The sequence below is a fragment of the Clinocottus analis genome, unplaced genomic scaffold, assembly GCF_023055335.1.
Source record: "Clinocottus analis isolate CAN_PGR_092001 unplaced genomic scaffold, fCliAna1.0.p SCAF_15, whole genome shotgun sequence".
Lineage (NCBI taxonomy): Eukaryota > Metazoa > Chordata > Actinopteri > Perciformes > Cottidae > Clinocottus > Clinocottus analis.
In genome coordinates, this window is record NW_027175876.1 from 2,935,826 (window position 1) to 2,953,141 (window position 17,316).

The 17,316-nt window shown below is 43.2% G+C and overlaps 1 protein-coding gene across 2 annotated transcripts in view; it reads left to right on the plus strand.

The window, feature by feature from the left end:
• Window positions 1-15,375, plus strand: part of itpkb (inositol-trisphosphate 3-kinase B) — a 29,624-nt gene extending 14,249 nt beyond the window's left edge. For both annotated transcript variants that reach the window (XM_068577022.1, XM_068577023.1), the window contains exons 6-12: window positions 5,575-5,674; window positions 5,795-5,832; window positions 6,356-6,531; window positions 7,055-7,259; window positions 10,869-10,970; window positions 11,336-11,407; window positions 11,875-15,375. In XM_068577022.1, coding sequence (XP_068433123.1) covers window positions 5,575-5,674; window positions 5,795-5,832; window positions 6,356-6,531; window positions 7,055-7,259; window positions 10,869-10,970; window positions 11,336-11,407; window positions 11,875-12,084 — 903 coding nt within the window. In that variant the 3' untranslated portion in view covers window positions 12,085-15,375. The remainder of the gene's footprint in view (window positions 1-5,574; window positions 5,675-5,794; window positions 5,833-6,355; window positions 6,532-7,054; window positions 7,260-10,868; window positions 10,971-11,335; window positions 11,408-11,874) is intronic.
• The last annotated feature ends 1,941 nt before the right edge of the window (window positions 15,376-17,316 follow it).

Genomic DNA, 17,316 nt, shown 5'->3' on the forward strand with positions numbered 1-17,316 from the left:
ACGTCCTCCTTATCATCGCACAACAGTGTGTAGCTACTGCGTGAACTGATCCGCCACATCACAAACATCTCGCCACGTCTTATTTGTTTCTTCCTTCAGGTGTCCACTGCTCTCGCCTTGACGGTAGCCATCACTTTATTTATTTATTTTTTTCCCGCGAAGCCATTCATTACTTTTCCCACTCGTCGGCCTCGGCTGCTGAGTGATTTATCGTGCGCTCTCCGAGCCTTTAATGCACCTTGTTTAGCCTGCACCACCCTAAGGGCAGCTTCATGTTGTCTGCATGCATGTGTGTGTGTGTTTGTGTGTGTGTGTGCTTGTAGACGTTGCAGACTTAAGACAGTAGCAATATTTATATCTGCAAGGGGACCTTGTGGTGAGTGATATCAGGCTTGTTGTTTCCGAAGCACTTCTCCGTTGAAAACAGAAGCCAGCATCAGTGTTTCCCCTGCTGCTGCTGCTGCTGCTGCTGCTGCTGCTGCTGCTGCACGCGACACATCTGTAACCCAGAGTCACCCTCTGCTCAACCCTCTGCATGCCGGTGCGCGATGTCTGGTTGCCTTACGTTACACTAGTTATCTCGGTGAAAGCAAAGAAGCAACAACACGTGTGCGTTTCCTCACGCGTTGGTGGCGACGCCGTAATCGCACAGTTTAGCAGACAAGTGTGCCGTTAAATGAATGAAGTCAAATAATCTGGGGATGTGGGCGCTAATATTCGGCTGGTCGATGGTAAACTCTACGCTTCAGGGCCTCCGTGCTCTCTCTCTCTCTCTCTCTCTCTCTCTCTCTCTCTCTCTCTCTCTCTCTCTCTCTCTCTCTCTCTGTTGTTTACGGAGGGCAAGGCCTTTTTTCTTTCTTTCTTTTGTTTGTAGTCAGCGGCGGCGGATGTGGAAAATACTGTCGCTGAGGCAAGCGGCACCCCCCCCCCCACTTCCTGTCTGCAAGAAGTTCCTTCTCTTACCATTTCCTCTCTCTCTCTCTCTCTCTCTCTCTCTCTCTCTCTCTCTCTCTCTCTCTCTCTCTCCCTCAATGGAAACTTTGCTGTGTTTTTTTCTGATCTCCTCTTGTCATCCGACTGGTCTGGGGACAGAGATAGGAGGGACAGAAAGAGACCGCCGGAGAGCGACGAGCCAGAAAAAGATGAGGGAGGCTGACATCGAGGGAAGTTTTTGGCAGAGACAGAGAGGTTTAAAAAACAAAATTGTATCCCAGTTTTGGGTTCATGTCAAGCTTTGCTCTTTGAAATCTTTAAGTCCATTATAACACATAAAATACAAATGAGCTACGTTACAAATAAACCAAGGTGACTGACTGATAAACACGCCAATAACTGAGATCTGAGGGAGTAACTTCTGGTGGAAAACAGTGCACACACTGATGGACAAACACACTGGCAACACCAAATGAAGGCTTATGTTTTGTTTAGACGGATCATCAAGTAAAAGCAAATTTAAATTAGTTTCATGCGTTACACATGAATAAACAGCAGCAAATGACTTCTGTAAAGTAGTCGTCGCTCCAAGAAGATATTTTGCATGGAAGTCTAGAAGATTATAAAAAACAAACATTAGTATATTCCCTTCAATTCAATCAGGTGCTCTCATTGGCTGGCTGGACTTAGCGGTGGAAGACACAGTGTAGTCTGCATTGTTGATTTCCACACATGGTTTCCTGCTTTGCATCTGTAGATATTTATGTATTATTCATATATGTATAAATGTCTGTTTTTCCATCTTTTGAGCATCCTAACCTCACAGCTTTGCACGTTCCTAAAATGCTTCCACAACCGCAAAAAAACATTTTTTTCCACACAAATCACCTCTGTTTGAACACACTTAGCGAGTGTCTGTTATCAACCTGTCACACGTCGAGACACGTTCATTTCCACAGACACACAAAAGGCCGTAGTCGCCCCGGCTGTGAAATGATTGTCTCACGAGCTAAGAATCCAGATGTGCAACGGCTCCATTTTCACTTGACAGATGTTGCATGAAGTCACCAGGAACAACGCCGTTTAGGACGTTTCCATTTCGTCTGTTTGGCTGCTTGTGTTGTAACTTCTGTCACAATATTTCTGCTTCTCACATTCACGACAAACACACACATGCAGGTTCCACAATGTAGAACAAAAGAAAAGTGTATGAAATGTACATGCTTTGTCCTCGCAGTCTGTCCATTTTCCCAGCACACGGTGTGCATTCACACTTACTCACCCACTCACTCACACAAAAGCACACAAACACACACACACACACACACACACACACACACACGCACACATATGCATGTCATGGGGACCCATGACTGATAACAGCCTGGTGGGACCCGCCCTTTCTGAAGTGTGTATAGTTATGGTTTTTACTGCTAAAATCACACACACACACACACACACACACACACACACACACACACACACACAGACACACACACACACACACACACACACAAACACATGCACACACACACTTAGCTCCATCTGAGTCTTTCGAACCCTCTCACTTGTGTGGAGATTTGCGTGTCTATATTATGTTTGTCCCCTGTTTTGCCAATCAAATGATGCACAATTGCAAACACACACACACACACATGTGTAAATCTCGTGGTGCACACGTAAAAAGAGGAGCATGCGTGCCTGAGGCGCTGCGTTCCTTAAAAGCGCCTCGGGAGAGCCGGTCGCCCCGTCTGACGGACAGAGAGCCCGTCGGCCACCATGTGGTCTGCGTGGCTGTATTCGGTGTGGAGCGTTGTTGTGTCAGCGGGAGCCATCTTTATCATCACCTTCATCCACCTCCGCACCAGCCACCTTCAGGTACTGTCGAAAAACCCACGCGGAGCAGCAGAGCGCCGCTTTCATTTCCCTCCGCGTCGCGTCGACTGAGCGCAGGAGGCTTTTCATCCCTGGATTTAGTCCTTGTTTAGGGGATGTTTGACAGCTCAACTTTCAGGAGTTTTGATTTTATTGAGCAATAATATATCCGGTAAATAGCTGGAGTCATTTTTATTTCATCGCACATAAACCAAACTTCTCCTCCTCCTCCTGATTGTGTTTTAAATGTCTCGAGCTCCTAAATCTACACACTTTGACAACGTCTGTTATTACTCACACGTGAGATAGACCAGACCTTTCTTTCTTTTCGCTCTCCATCTCTTGCCCTCAACAACTCTCTCACACACACACATGCACACACACACACACACTCACACACACACACACACACACGCCAGCTGTAAGTGGGCATTGTGGGAGATGGATGACAGCCTGAGTTGACAGAGAAAGTGCAGACCCTGGCTACTTCCCAAGCTGTAGTCTGATACTCTTGAGCTTTCTGCTAACTGGCCAAAGATGGTAGAAAAAAAGTTGAGAAGGGAGACGAGGTGGGGGTAAGAGGGGGGGGGGTCAACGTTCAGTTTGACTTTTACCTTTCTGGTGGCCTAAAAAGCTTTATCTGTATCGTGTTAATGTGTAAGGAGAAGCCGGGAGCCGCTGAGGCAGATGCCAATCTACTGACAAGTGGATCAGAGAGCAAAATGCAGCAAGACGGAGAGTTTTATTTCAAAGTTTCTGGTCGTATTCTCCGCGAAGAATCACATAACAGCGTCAGTCACTTGAGAGATCTGAGTTGAATCTTTTTTTTTGTTTTCTGAAACCGCAAAGGCAGCATTGTGTGTTTTTTTGTCCGAGCTTCAGCGAAGGACAGAAACAGTTCAAAGATTTTTGCCCCAAGAAATCAATTCAGTCGACTTCTCGAAACATTGAACTCTGCGACCGAACTTTCCATTGTTGCACTTTCGAAAAAGGCAAACAGCAATAATCCTGATTATATCCTGGTTTCAAGCTCTCTCTCTCTCTAATTTCAGATGACCTGCTGCGGCAGTTAGTTTCCACCATGTGACCTGTGTGTGTTTGTGTGTGTTTTGCTTTTTGCAGAGTTTTTTTTCTCTCTCTCTCTCTCCTTCAGTGGTGCAGAAAACCCTTCATGTGACTCTTCTCCCCTTAGACAGAAACAGAAAGAGAGAGAGAGGGGTGAGAGAGTGTGTTTCTGAAGGCGCGAGTATGTATGTGTGTGTGTGTGTGTGTGTGTGTGTCTCTAACCATAGATAGTCATGCTATCAACTGATGGATTTTCATCAGGTCCAGATTATGTGACATGGGTTATAGATCTCCTTCTATGGTCCTCTTCTCTCTTATCTTATCCATCCTCTCCTCCTCTCATCTCTCCTCTTCTCTGGTTATCTGTAGACATAATATTATTTCTCCTGGTATTTGCCGACCAGAGGAAATCTCCCGTCTGTGAGCTCACACCGTTAACGTTCACGTTGCACCTTACACACGGTCCTTTCAGAGAGGTTTCCTCGTCCGTCACAGCATGACCTGGTGTCCGTTTCCATGTAATGTGTTTTTAGGAGGACGCTCCTCAAAACATTTGGGCTTTCTCTCATATTTCTCCGTCCTGCTGCCTCCACTTGTATCTCTTTTCCGACGTTGCACAGCCGAGCATTGTTCCAACCCACGGAACGAGACATCTGGAGTTTTTCCATCTGATGTAATGCTGCAGGCAGGAAAAAAGAAATTCATAAAAAAAACACTGTGTTTTTTTTGGGATTTGATGGTATTCAATAAGAGTGATTTACTGCAGCTTCAATGAGGCGCTGCGACATGTAGCGAAATAATAAAGTGGAATCTACTGACAGGATGAATTAGGAGGATCAAGAAGTTGTGTAGTAGCTTGTTTTTTTTTTGCTCATCCCAATATTTAAACTTGTACGTATCCAGTAAACATGAAAGGTAACATTCAATTTAGAGATTTTAAAGTCAGATATTAATGTCTGAGGAGCGACAGAAAACTGCTCTGAACTTGGAAACGGTTGATGTTGAAAACAACTCGCACTGTGTGTGTGTGTGTGTGTGTGTGTGTGTGTGTGTGTGTGTGTGTGTCTGTTGGAAACAGCGTGTGTCCCAGTTTGTCAATGAGTTTGTTTGTGTGTGTGTGTGTGTGTGTGTGGCAGGATTCCCGCGGTTCAATGCCTCTGCCAGGGACAGGGAGAGCCCTTGGAGAAACTCTGTGTGTGTGTGTGTGTGTGTGTGTGTGTGTGTGTGTGTGTGTGTGTGTTACCAGGGGAAACCCCGGCCTGATCCTGCAGAGTTTGGTTAAAATGTCCTAAAACAGCAGGGCAAAAAAAAGAGTGTGTGGGAGTGGGGAGTGTCAGGGATGCCTTTATAATGTGTGTGTGTGTGTGTGTGTGTGTGTGTGTGTGTGTGCGCGTGTGTGCGCACATGTGTGCGTTTTTTAAAGACTTACAGCTACTTAACAAAAAAGCGCCGCATCAGCCAAAAAAGCTCCAGAGGAGAACTTGATCTCTGGGCGATTTTAAAGCGAAACTTCTCGCTGCCATCTGAGGCGTCGGGCGTTGAGTACGCTCGCCTAAGTTCACCTTTCAAGTTCGTGAAGCACGTCCATGGCCCAATGCTACGTAAATATCTGAAATGAAAAAACAAAAGGCGAACATCGAAATCAGCGTGTCGATGAAACCTCATTGCGAAGGATAATCACTTTGTGTTTGTGTTTCGCAGCACAAGTCATGGAAGAAGATTAAGAACATGGTCTACTGGTCGCCGTTTGTCATGTCCTACAAGAAGAAATATCCCTGGATACAACTGGCTGGGCATGCAGGTACGTGGACACATGGTCCACACACACACACACACACACACACACACACACACACGGTGTGCAGTTTGTGTTAAAAAGAAGATGCGAGCTGCCTCCCTCTCATTGTGTGTCCTTTCACAGGGAGCTTCAAGGCGGGGGCCAACGGACGCATATTAAAAGTAAGACGCCGCCTTCCCACTCGATCCCGCCGTGTCTTGTCGTTGCGGAGGAAGTCCATGTTGAAGCGTTTGGGTTTCTAGAGGCGCCGCGCGGTGTTGGCGCTGAATCAGTGCCGCTCGGGGGGTTTAAAGTGTTGCGGTGCACCGACACACACATCTGATATCAGGCCGATACTGACTGGTGTAGCTGTGTGTGTGGTATCGCTGACAATGGGGCCGATCTATTGTTTCACACGGTATTTAATACCTGTTAATCCAATTCTTAAGTTTATTTCGGTTTTGGCGAATTACCGCATTCAAACATGGTTTATCCTTGAATTGTAGTTCCTTTTTTACAAGTCGATTGATATCTATGTATTAATTTGTTACATTTTCTTTGACAAAGTTAGGAAAGCAATGTTCAAGTCCAGCCTGATGTTGTCTCACACATAAATGAATGATCCCAGTCGCTAATTGATCAAACACCCGGGAGCTGACCGATGCTCGGACGGTATTTATCGGCTTTGTCGCCTTTTCCTTTCAGAAACACTGCGACTGCGAGCAGCGCTGCTTGTCGCTCCTCATGAAGGACGTGCTGCGTCCGTACGTCCCGTGTTATCACGGCGACGTGGAGAAGGACGGCCAGAAGTACAACCAGATGGAGGACCTGCTGGCGGAGTTCGACTTCCCGTGTGTGATGGACTGCAAGATGGGAGTGAGGTGAGCAGCCACGTGACACACCGGGTTCGCTGGAGATTTTTATCCCTCGGGAAACTGTTATTTTTAACGCTTCGGCCACCATTTTTACTCGCATTTATTTTTGCAACAAACCCGAGGGTATTTGGAGTTTAAAAAAAAACGCCAAAATGTCTGCAATCATCACTCACAGTGGAGCCAGGAAGTCCTTTTCTTTACACCCACGGGTGTTTACGTCTGCCTGTTTGTGTCGTGATTTTTTCCTTTCCCCCATTTCTTTTCTCGTCCGTCTGATCGTCTCACCAGACTCCTCGCCGCCGCCGCCGCGTTCCCAGATCTTATCGCACTTAACAGCTGAAGAGACGTCTTCTTCACACCTTTCGCCGTCACCCTCTCTCCTCCTCATCTCCACTTCGTCCTCCTCCCTCTCTGTGTGCTCACGTCTGTCACCCGCACCGCCTCCTCCTTCTTCTTCCATCTCCTTCGCCGCTTCACACTCCTTCTTACTCTTCTTATTCTTCTTCTTTTCTTTTTCTTCTTTCTTCAGGACCTACCTTGAGGAAGAGCTGACCAAGGCTCGTAAGAAACCCTCCCCGAGACCCGACATGTATCAGAAAATGGTCGAGGTGGATCCTGAGGCGGCGACGCCGGAGGAAGTACTCCTGAAAGTGGTGACCAAGCCCAGATACATGCAGTGGAGGGAGACCATCAGCTCAACGGCCACCCTGGGATTCAGGATAGAGGGCGTCAAGGTAAGACTCACAAAGAGAAAGGTGTGTGCGTCTGTGTGTGCGTCTGTGTGCGTGTGTGTGGGGCCTTCCTTCCATTCTTTCTTCCAGTCATCTCTCTGTGTTTGTCTGTGTGTGTGTACGTGTGTGTGTGTGTGTGTGTGTGTGTGCGTGTGTGTGGGGCCTTCCTTCCATTCTTTCTTCCAGTCATCTCTCCGTGTTTGTCTGTGTGTGTGTGTGTACGTGTGTGTACGTGTTTGAGGGGAGTGAGGAGGGCGTCCTTCAAGGTCATGATCTAACTTCCTGTTTTGAACAGAAACTTCCTCTGATATACGTTTGTGCATCAGCTCCTTTGTCACACATGAGGTCTGTCCGTGGCAGCTCTCTACGCCTTGGCATCTGGCACTGACATTGTACACAAACACACACACACACACACACAAATCTCTGCTGTCTTTATTTGAGGGTTGTGGCTATATAAGGACATTTGCGGCCTCCCGGTGGTCTGTTGCCATGACACTGAGGGTTATCCCCAGAAACAGAGATGTGTGTGTGTGTGTGTGTGTGTGTGTGTGTGTGTGTGTGTGGGTGTGTGGGTGTGTGGGAAGAAATAAAAAGTGTGGATGTGCAGTTCATGCGGTTCATGTGCAGTTCTAGATTGTATGAGCTCGTATGTATGTGAAAAGTGTAATTGTGTGTGTGTGTGTGTGTGTGTGTGTGTGTGTGTGTGTGTGAGAGAGAGACTTAGTTTTAAGACGTGAACCTTAAAGGGTAAAGTAGTTGTGTCTCCAAATAGTATCTCGTTGCTTGGCAGCCAGCAGAGTAAGAAACGCTGATTTATTTCACTCTGGACCGACCAACCGGTTGATGACACTGCTGATACTCTGGAAGCTACTTCCCTAAAAATACAGCAAAACAAAACAAAAACAGCAACATTTAACATCATGGAAGTACAACTTCCTGGTCCGTCACGCGACGCCATGAGGCCCCATAGACTCACATTGGTAAAGAGACATCAGTAAATCTATATTTAACTCAGTAAAAACACTAACTAGCCCTTTATTAGTTGGAATGCTGCAAGCATTCCAACTATTGTTCTTCAAATCTTTATTAAACTTATTATTATTATTATTATTATTCTATTTCTTCCATCCGTATTTTGGACCTCTTCAACTCTTTCATATTTTCAGCTACAGAAAAAAGTTCAATTATAAAAATATTCAGTTACCTAAGGACACGATGGCTGAGACCTTTCATATTTCTGACTTTTCAAATCTTTGAATTATTAGGCTTTTTATGATTTTTTTTATAATGGGACCCAATGGGGAAATCTTCAAATCATCTTCAACTTCAAACGTTTACAGTTTCTTCATACGTTGAGCTTTAGACAATATTTAAAATTCCACATGTTGACAAAACCTTCAGCTATTAATCTACGCTTTTACATTTTTCATATTTCCTCAAATTTTAAAATTATTCAGCTTTTTATAAAAAAAAAATGAATGGTTTCCAATGAAGAACATCTTCAAATCCGCTTTCAACTCTTCAACTTCAAAAAGGTAAAGGCTCTGTCATGCCTCCAGCTAGAGACACCATTCCACCTTTAAAATGTTGACAAAACGTTTAGCTGTTATTGTATTACTCATCTTTTTGATATATCCTATATTGTTTTAACTGTCGGCGTTTTCGTTTTATAGTTTTTCCGCACCTTTTCTGCCTTTCTCATTATTGTGTGTTGGGCAGCTCAGAGCAGTGACGTCATACTCCAGAGCGAGGGCACCTGGCGATACACATATTTTAAACTTGCTCTCTACTCCAAACCGTATACTCTTTGGACATAATTTATAGCTCAAAACGTTGGAAATCTTGTCTTCTGCCGTAAACTGCGGTCGATAGGAATCCAACAGATAAGACGTGTTGAGGTCCGACTGAATGGGAGAGCCGGTCCGTCCCCAGCAGCAGCCCTTTGGTCTGTGCATCTACAGGCAGCAGGCACGTAAGCGGCCGCACACGCGAACGGGTGGCGCACATGAACGGCCGTGCTCGCGCGTGAATGGCAGCACACGTGAACGCCCACTAATGTGAAACGGCCGCGCGTGTAAACGCTCGCCAACGGGTGCGCCCGCGCCTCAACGGCCGCGCGCGTGCACGGCCGCGTTAACGTGTTATTATGGTCGCGTGCACGTTCGTGTGTGTGTGTGCGCGCGTGTGTGCAGGTCACTTTGGTTATAGACGTCAGGATTAACAGCGTCACTGACGTTCACGTTCTGAGGTTTAACAGATGGTTTTGTAAATACTCAATAATATCAAGTGTCTCACTAACTGCACCTGTAGATCAGTGGTTAGCAACTCCGTCTTTGGAGCAAAGGGTCAGTGGTTCAAACCCCACCTATGGCAGATTTTAATTTTTAAAAAAAACTTTTTTTTTCTTCTGTTGGACTGGACACTGTGGCGGGCCGGGTCGTATGTTTGACACCCCTGATTTAGATGATGCAGTTTTCCTTTCAACTTTTCCAATTATACATTTAAACGACAAGAATTTTCAACAGTTCAATTAAATGACTTTGAACTGTAAAATTTTAGCAGGTATTTTGCCTTTTCTATATTTTCAATAATGATTTGCTATTTATTTATATATTCATCTATTCCGCTATTTTCAGCTATATTAATATATTCATCTATTTTTACATATATTCAGCTATTCTTTCATTTTCAAATATATTTAGCTATATTTAGCTAATTTAAGCTATATTCCACTATGTTCAGCTATATTCAGCTATTTCTTTCAAATATTTCAGCTATAAGCTTCAGCTTTTAGCATTCCAACGCATTTTCAGCAGGAAATGCTCTTTCTAGTTTGCTCTAAAAGTTGTATTTTTTTAAAGTAGTTTCTACCGTTACTTTCTGTTAAAGGAAACACTTTCATTATGTGTCCATTTATGTGAAAGACCGCCTGAAGATCTCCGGGTCGTTTTTTTTAAATCTTTTTCACGGAAGTCCAAGACTTTTTCGGTTTTGTGCACCAACTAGAAACTTTCATAGGAATTGAAAGAGGTCGCGCCTCCAACGCTGTATCCAGTTCTCTCTATGTACTATTGTTACTACTGTACGGTTTGAGTACTCCAGTACATTACATGTGCTATGCTAAACTATGCTAGTTTGCTCGATTATTTGCTTTTTGTGACGCCTCCCAAAACAAGTAACTCTGAGAAACTGCGATGGCCATTTTTTTTTTTTTCTGCTGTATTTTCAGAAAATGCAAGAATAGAATAAATCAAAAGTGTTTCTTTAAATGGCTCTGCTTAGCAAAACAGTCGAAGACCTTTCCCTGCTTTAACTCACAGCTAAACCTCTAAAAATACCTTCCCTTCCTTTCCTCCCCTCATTGTTTGTTCCTCTCCTCGGCTCCTTCCACTTCCTCGCTTCCCGTCCTCTGCTTCGCTCCTGGCCCTTCCTTCTTCCACAAACTAAATAGTAACATGTATTTACGGGCTGAACATCCCTTAAATTATCGCTCGTCTCCTAATACCAGCGGTGCTGTAGTACACGCCAGTACAAATAAACCTAACGTTAAGCTCCTTTCCTCTCCTTTTCCTCTCCTCCTCCTCTCCTCTCCTCTCCTCTCCTCTCTAGAAGGAGGACGGGACGGTGAACAGAGATTTTAAAAAGACAAAGACAAGAGAACAAGTCACCGCAGCCTTCCATGACTTCGTCAAAGGAGATAAGGACATCCTGGTGAGTGTGTGCGAGTCAAAGCTGTTGAGTCAACAGCTGAACGGGACTCAAAAAACACCTGAGGAATTCAATTTCAAGGTGTTTTTTTCCTGCGATGCTAACTGGGGCGGGGGGGAGGATCTGATTTGAGCTGAAATGACAACTGACAGCAGCAGAGAGGACAATATTGTATCACATAAGTTTGAGAGCAAAGATGTGATTGGCTTAAGGAATCTGGTGCAGATTCTGGTTACTTTAAAGTGAACGCCCCACAATCAGCTGATAATCTAACATGAGTAATCACAGAGAGAGAGAGAGAGAAAGTGGGTGAAACTGGCTGAACAAAAACAGAAACGCTTGTGTTTTTTTGCTTGTTCTCTCCTCAGAAGAGTTATCTAAGCAGGCTGAAGGAAATCAAAGACACTCTGGAGATCTCCCCGTTCTTCAAAACCCACGAGGTAATGTTCACTCTGCAACTGGTTTATGTCTGTGCTGCAGTGCCGGGCCCAGCTCGGGACGTGGGAACGTCCACGTTTTCTAAACAGCGCAGCACATCCTCTGAATGAAGTCCCAATTAAAGAAATGACCTAACGTGTGACTTAAAGTACACGTCACAGTCCTGGTTGCTGTGTACTTTGCGCTATTGTCACTTATTGACTGAGCAATTAAGTGTAATTTGGTGGCACCAACTCACTCAAGCAAACACGGAAATTAGACAACACATGCACACCGCGTCACACACGTACACATTAACATACCAGCAGGCGTAAATTCAAGAAGTCGTTGCAAGAAGTTGTAACAAAACAGGAAGTGAGATCATGTTTTTTCTTTTTTGTTAAGGGACACAAAGACAAGAGTAATGTTGAGTAAAACGACTGTTTCCTGTTTTCTTATCCATCCCCATTGTCTCGCTGTGTCTCCGCAGGTGATTGGCAGCTCCTTGTTGTTTGTTCACGACAGTAAGGGAAGGGCCAAAGTCTGGATGATTGACTTCGGGAAAACCACGCCCCTCGCCGACGGGGACGAGCTGACGCACCGCGCGTTGTGGGCCGAGGGCAACAGGGAAGACGGTTACCTCTGTGGACTCGATAGTTTGCTGGACATTATTTTAACCATGTTGAACTCTGAGACTTGAGCTCCGAGGGGTTCAAAAAGGAAAAAAGAAAAATGTCCGAGTGAACATTTTGGACACACAGGAACCCACTTCCATTCGTTCTTCCTTCCTCCAGGATTCATTCACAGACGCTTGTCGGAGCGGCGGAGCGGCACGTCGTCACATACCGTTTGCGTTGGCCGAATCCGTTCGTGGATGCGACCTCGCTATTAATATTCAGGTTCTCTCTCCTTCACGATTATTTCCTACCGTTTTACTAAAGTGAAAACAGCAGATCGCTTCATCCAAACTGAAGTCAAAAAGTGATATTTCATATTTTTCTTATGAAACAGATTCTTTAAAAAAAAAAAAAAAAAAAAAAGACCCCAAAAACAGCGATGTGTTCATTTGTCTCAGTCTGTCTGTGGCCGAATTTTTTCCCACTGAAGACGTAAATTATTTAAAGATGGATTATGAATATATGAATATACAAAAGTGTTTTCCAAAACAGCTGGGCACTGTTGTTTTTGCCAAACATTACTCAGACGGGAGAGAATAGTGTGTTCTGTTCAGGAGTATTTTTCAGAAGCGGATTAATACACGTCCGGTGTGCTCGTGAACGTTTCGGAAAAATAATACCTGATACCCATCAGAGCCCACAGCGATCGTAATGAATGAACAGTGCAACAGGAACAGGGTGACTCATTAGGACATTAGGACACGATGACAGCATGAATCAAGCTTCAGACACACAGACGGTCAACGCAGGATACAATTATTGTTGGTTTTGGTCTTTTTTTGCGGGATTTGTTGATATTCAAAATACAGAGGTGAAGAAAATATCTCCAGAATTGTCATTTAAAGCCACTATGTGTGAAATTTAAACATTTCTGACTAAAAATAAGAAGAAAAAAACAGCTAGGGCCTCATCAGACAGAGGACATTTTCTTAAAGTTAAAAAAAAAAAAAAATGTGAGGAGGAAACCGTCGAATAAGTGCTAACGTTAGCCTAGCACAAACCATGAACCGTACGCTACCTGACAGTTTAAAGCATTTTACAACATCCAAGCCTCTATCCAGCAAATCACCACAATAAGACACAACCTTAACGGCGTTAAACGTTTCTTTTTAACTCAACTAAATGTGAAAGCTTCACTTTCATTGAAAACACTTGTGCAAAAAGCTGCTAAAACGCCGTCTGTCTGCTCAGGGCCTGAAGACGCTGTCACCACGTCAGCAGTGTACACGTAGTGGCTTTAAAACACGCACGTTCAAACGTCCATATTTGACTTTAAATGTCTTGTTAAACAGTTATTCTCATTTGTTACTTTCTCCTTTAAATCACAGCTAGATTGCATATCTTCCCAAGTATATATGAACTCCATTTTATTGGATTTTTTAAAACGTTTTGACCACGATTTCGACACATTTCCCCTTTTCTTTTCCAAACAATAATCTGCACTTGATACTATTTCCACTGCTAGAGGTCGTTCGGGTGAGTGTGTTCACAGTGGGAAGCAAAACTAGTCTTTTATCTGTTTTTAACCTCATTTAAACCGGTCGTAGCTAGAACGCAGACACTGTAAGTCGGTCAGTGAGGTTTTTCGGTGGCAGCCATGTTTTCCTCCACAATAACCCGGCAATTATGTAGAGCTAAATTATTCAGGTCGGAGTAGTTTCACTATGTAAAGGAGGGCATCGTTTCATAATCTAACATATTTTGCAGCCAACATGGCGTCCGTGGTCGTCACCTAGACAAACACTTCCCACCCTTCTCACACTTTTGTTGGGATTATTCACAATGTACAATGAGATTTATTGTGGTTGATGTAGTTTTTCTGTAACATTATTTTTAGTGTACTCCGAACACTTACAACAATGAACAATCGTATTTAAGCTATACAGTGCCTTGACATTACAAAGCCAAGTCAGACAGCTGAAAATGTGTTCTTATTTTAAATGTTATGACGGATTTTCCTCTTCGTCTTAACCGTTTCAGTGCGTAGTCTCGGGTGCATGTTTAATATCCTCTTAAAGTTTGGGCTTAACTTGTATTTCATCCTGTTTTTATTTATAACATTATATTATGTTTTGTTTTATTAATGGAATACTGTGACATTTTGAATTTTGGGCTGTTATGTTGCTTCATCTTCAAGCATATGTGTTACAGTATGAGTGAAAGTCAAACAAAGCATTGGATACGTCGATAGAAAAGATATCCCCATTTATTTAAATGGAGAACGCCAACATTCGTTTAGAAAGTGGTCCAGCGGATAAAGGAGAAAAACACGTCTGTAACAGGTTCTTGATGAACAATAAAAACTACACATAGTATGTAGAATTCAGTCTGCCAGATATTTAAAATGCAACGGTTTCCATTAATGTTTGCAGTGACAGTAGACGCAGAAAGAGACTGATTATAATTCCATGCAGTGCCTTTTTAAAGGAGTAGTTCAACATTTTGGGAAATGTGTACGTTTATTCGCTTTTTGTGCATTAAACAAGATGATTGATACCTCCCTCGTGCCTCTGCGCTAAATATGAAGCATTCGCCAGCAGCTGGTTCACTTAGCTTAGCATTAGGACCGATGGATTGAGTAAATATTCAAGATATAATGTGATATGATATAATCTGCGCTTCATTACATTTCCGTTGGTAGAGATTGTAGAGATTGTTGAGTGTGTTCTCACAGGGGAAAGTTGAGGTTTAACGCTGTCATACTTGGTCAGCAAGATTTTCCGTGACGGTCGTGTTTCCTCCACAGTGACAAGGCAATTATGTTGAGCTAAATTATACCGATCACAATAGTTTCAGTACGTTATGGAGGGCTTTGTGTTGAATTGTGGGTAGATATGTATGCTAATTAGCTTCATTGCAGAGAGTCAGATGAGATGATCGACACCTCTCTCATGCCTGTACTCTCGAAATGAAACGCTCGCCAGCACCTGGTGAGCTTAGCACCTGGTTAGCTTAGCTTTGCATAAACACTGGCAACAGGGAAAGAAAGTTTCTTGATTAAACATTCAAGATATAACGTGTTAAGTAGTGAACTTTAACTTTTTGGTGTCAGCATATTCCAATACCTTTGCTTATGGGCTAGCTATTTCAAGGCTTTATGCTAAGCTATAAGCTAACCAGCTGCTGTAGTGGACACATATGACCGTTGTATCGCCTTTCCCGAAATGTAAAACTATTCCTTTAAGACCTACCGTCTTAGCTATTGCTTTTGCTCCTTAATGTGCACGTATAGGGTTGTTTGCTAGTGAATATATTGTTCTGGTTTGTGTATTTATTTGGATTGTTCCTTTAAAAAAAAGTGTGTGAATACCGTTTTCATGTGTGACTTCCGTGAATTTCAGGGATCATCGAGGTCGGAGCTTGTAAATGGCTCAAACGACGAGGTTCAGAGTATTTCATGAGGACTCGACCTCTGGTCCTGACCTGAGGAAGCCCTCAGGGAGCCGCACTGCTGCTGCTTCTCGGCCACATCGATTAATCTGTTTGCATGCGGCTCATTTGCCTTTCAAATCACACCCGTCCACAACAGCAGCGGCATCCGGAGCTGGTGGGAAAAAAAGAAATGACATGATTCAGCAGCCGAGAGGTTGTGAATGGGAGACACTGCAGGGATGTGATTTATTTATTTATTTTTTATAGATGGAGGGCGCAGTGGAAGGTGACCCATTTAGTAATTTCTGAGCATGCGGCACCTACTTTACACATTTGTTTGCATTTTTCTTACTCATTCTTTTGTTTGAAGTGATCATTTCTTATTGATGTTATGACTAAAACGTTCCACGAACAATACTCTTTGCATTTGGAAAATCCCCACATGAGAAAAGTTTGTATCATCCTTGAGCCTTACAGCGAGGGCTCACTCTTCATCGCTTGTAGTTCAGATCCCTTTGTGGAACAAAACCTTGTTAAAATAGACTATTATTGACTATTTCCACTCTGCAGGCAGTTTGACAGACATGTAATCACTTAAGAGGGCCATTGTTAAAAAATGATAACCTCCTTAAGCACAAAGTAAGCTGCGTTTGTGGATCTGTGGTGCACTCTGCTGCCACTTTAATGTCACTGCAGATGGATGAGCGCCTATAAAAGATCAAGTCAGAACCCAAATTTGCATTAGGAGAGGATTTTAGAAGACATTTGTGCAACACAATTATCATGACGTCCATTTACCATGGACTAATAATGCGCTATAGTCTTCTTATATCATTGTGTATTTAAAGTTATGAGCACTGATACAAATTAGTTATGCTTTGTAAAAATGATAATACCACATTATCATGCACTATATAATTACTCATAATGGTTTCACAATAATTTATAATCGCTGGTCTCTCACAGACTTTTTTTGCTTGGATCATAGGGTATCATAATTCTCATTGTTGCAATGTAGCATAATATTTTTTTTGTAATGTCTTATAATCACTTTTATTCTTTATTATAGTGAGTATAACTTTCTCTAAGTGGTCATTGTTTGCTTTAAGCATTGTAAATATGCATGGATATAATCATATTTTTTCATTTTACTTAACACAAACTCATAATCACAGTATAATGTATTATCAACACTTTAAAGTATTACTATGGGAATTAAAATACACTATGATCCTTGCAAAACGACTTACCAGAAATGATGACTTATTATGATACATTAATTATACAATTATTTATTATTTATAGTTATAAAGCATTATGAGGGACGATTATAAAGTTATAACTGTAAGAACATTATAATGCATTATGTCTATAATGCAGAAGTGAAATTATAAACATATATTGCAGTGGTTCCTTTACGTGCACATTTTATTACAGTTGTTATTATAACTGCCTCGTTGTAAAGTACGGTAATGAATGATATTTCAAACACATTGTGAAATCATACATGACGAATAGCAATAACAATCAATCTGGGGTTATGTTTGGGGTTATGTCCCCGTGCCGACGCGCAGCAGATGGCATCAGAGGCCCATTTCAAAGCCGAGGAACATTTTTTTTTCTGGGGCTGGCACGTGCGTGGTGGTAGTGTGACCACGTGTACCTTGTAAAACCTGAATTTATTCACAATAACACGCTCTCGGGCTTTGGGACGCTGCACAAACGTGCGCCTTGTTTTTCTCGCACGATGAACCAATGAGAAGCCGCGTTTCAGTCCTTACCTCCTGTCAACAGACGACGAGGACCAATGGGAGCAGAGCGTGACGCGAGGGCGGGGTGACGGACCAGAGCCGTGTAAAGATAAAGTCGGGCGAAGCAGCTGT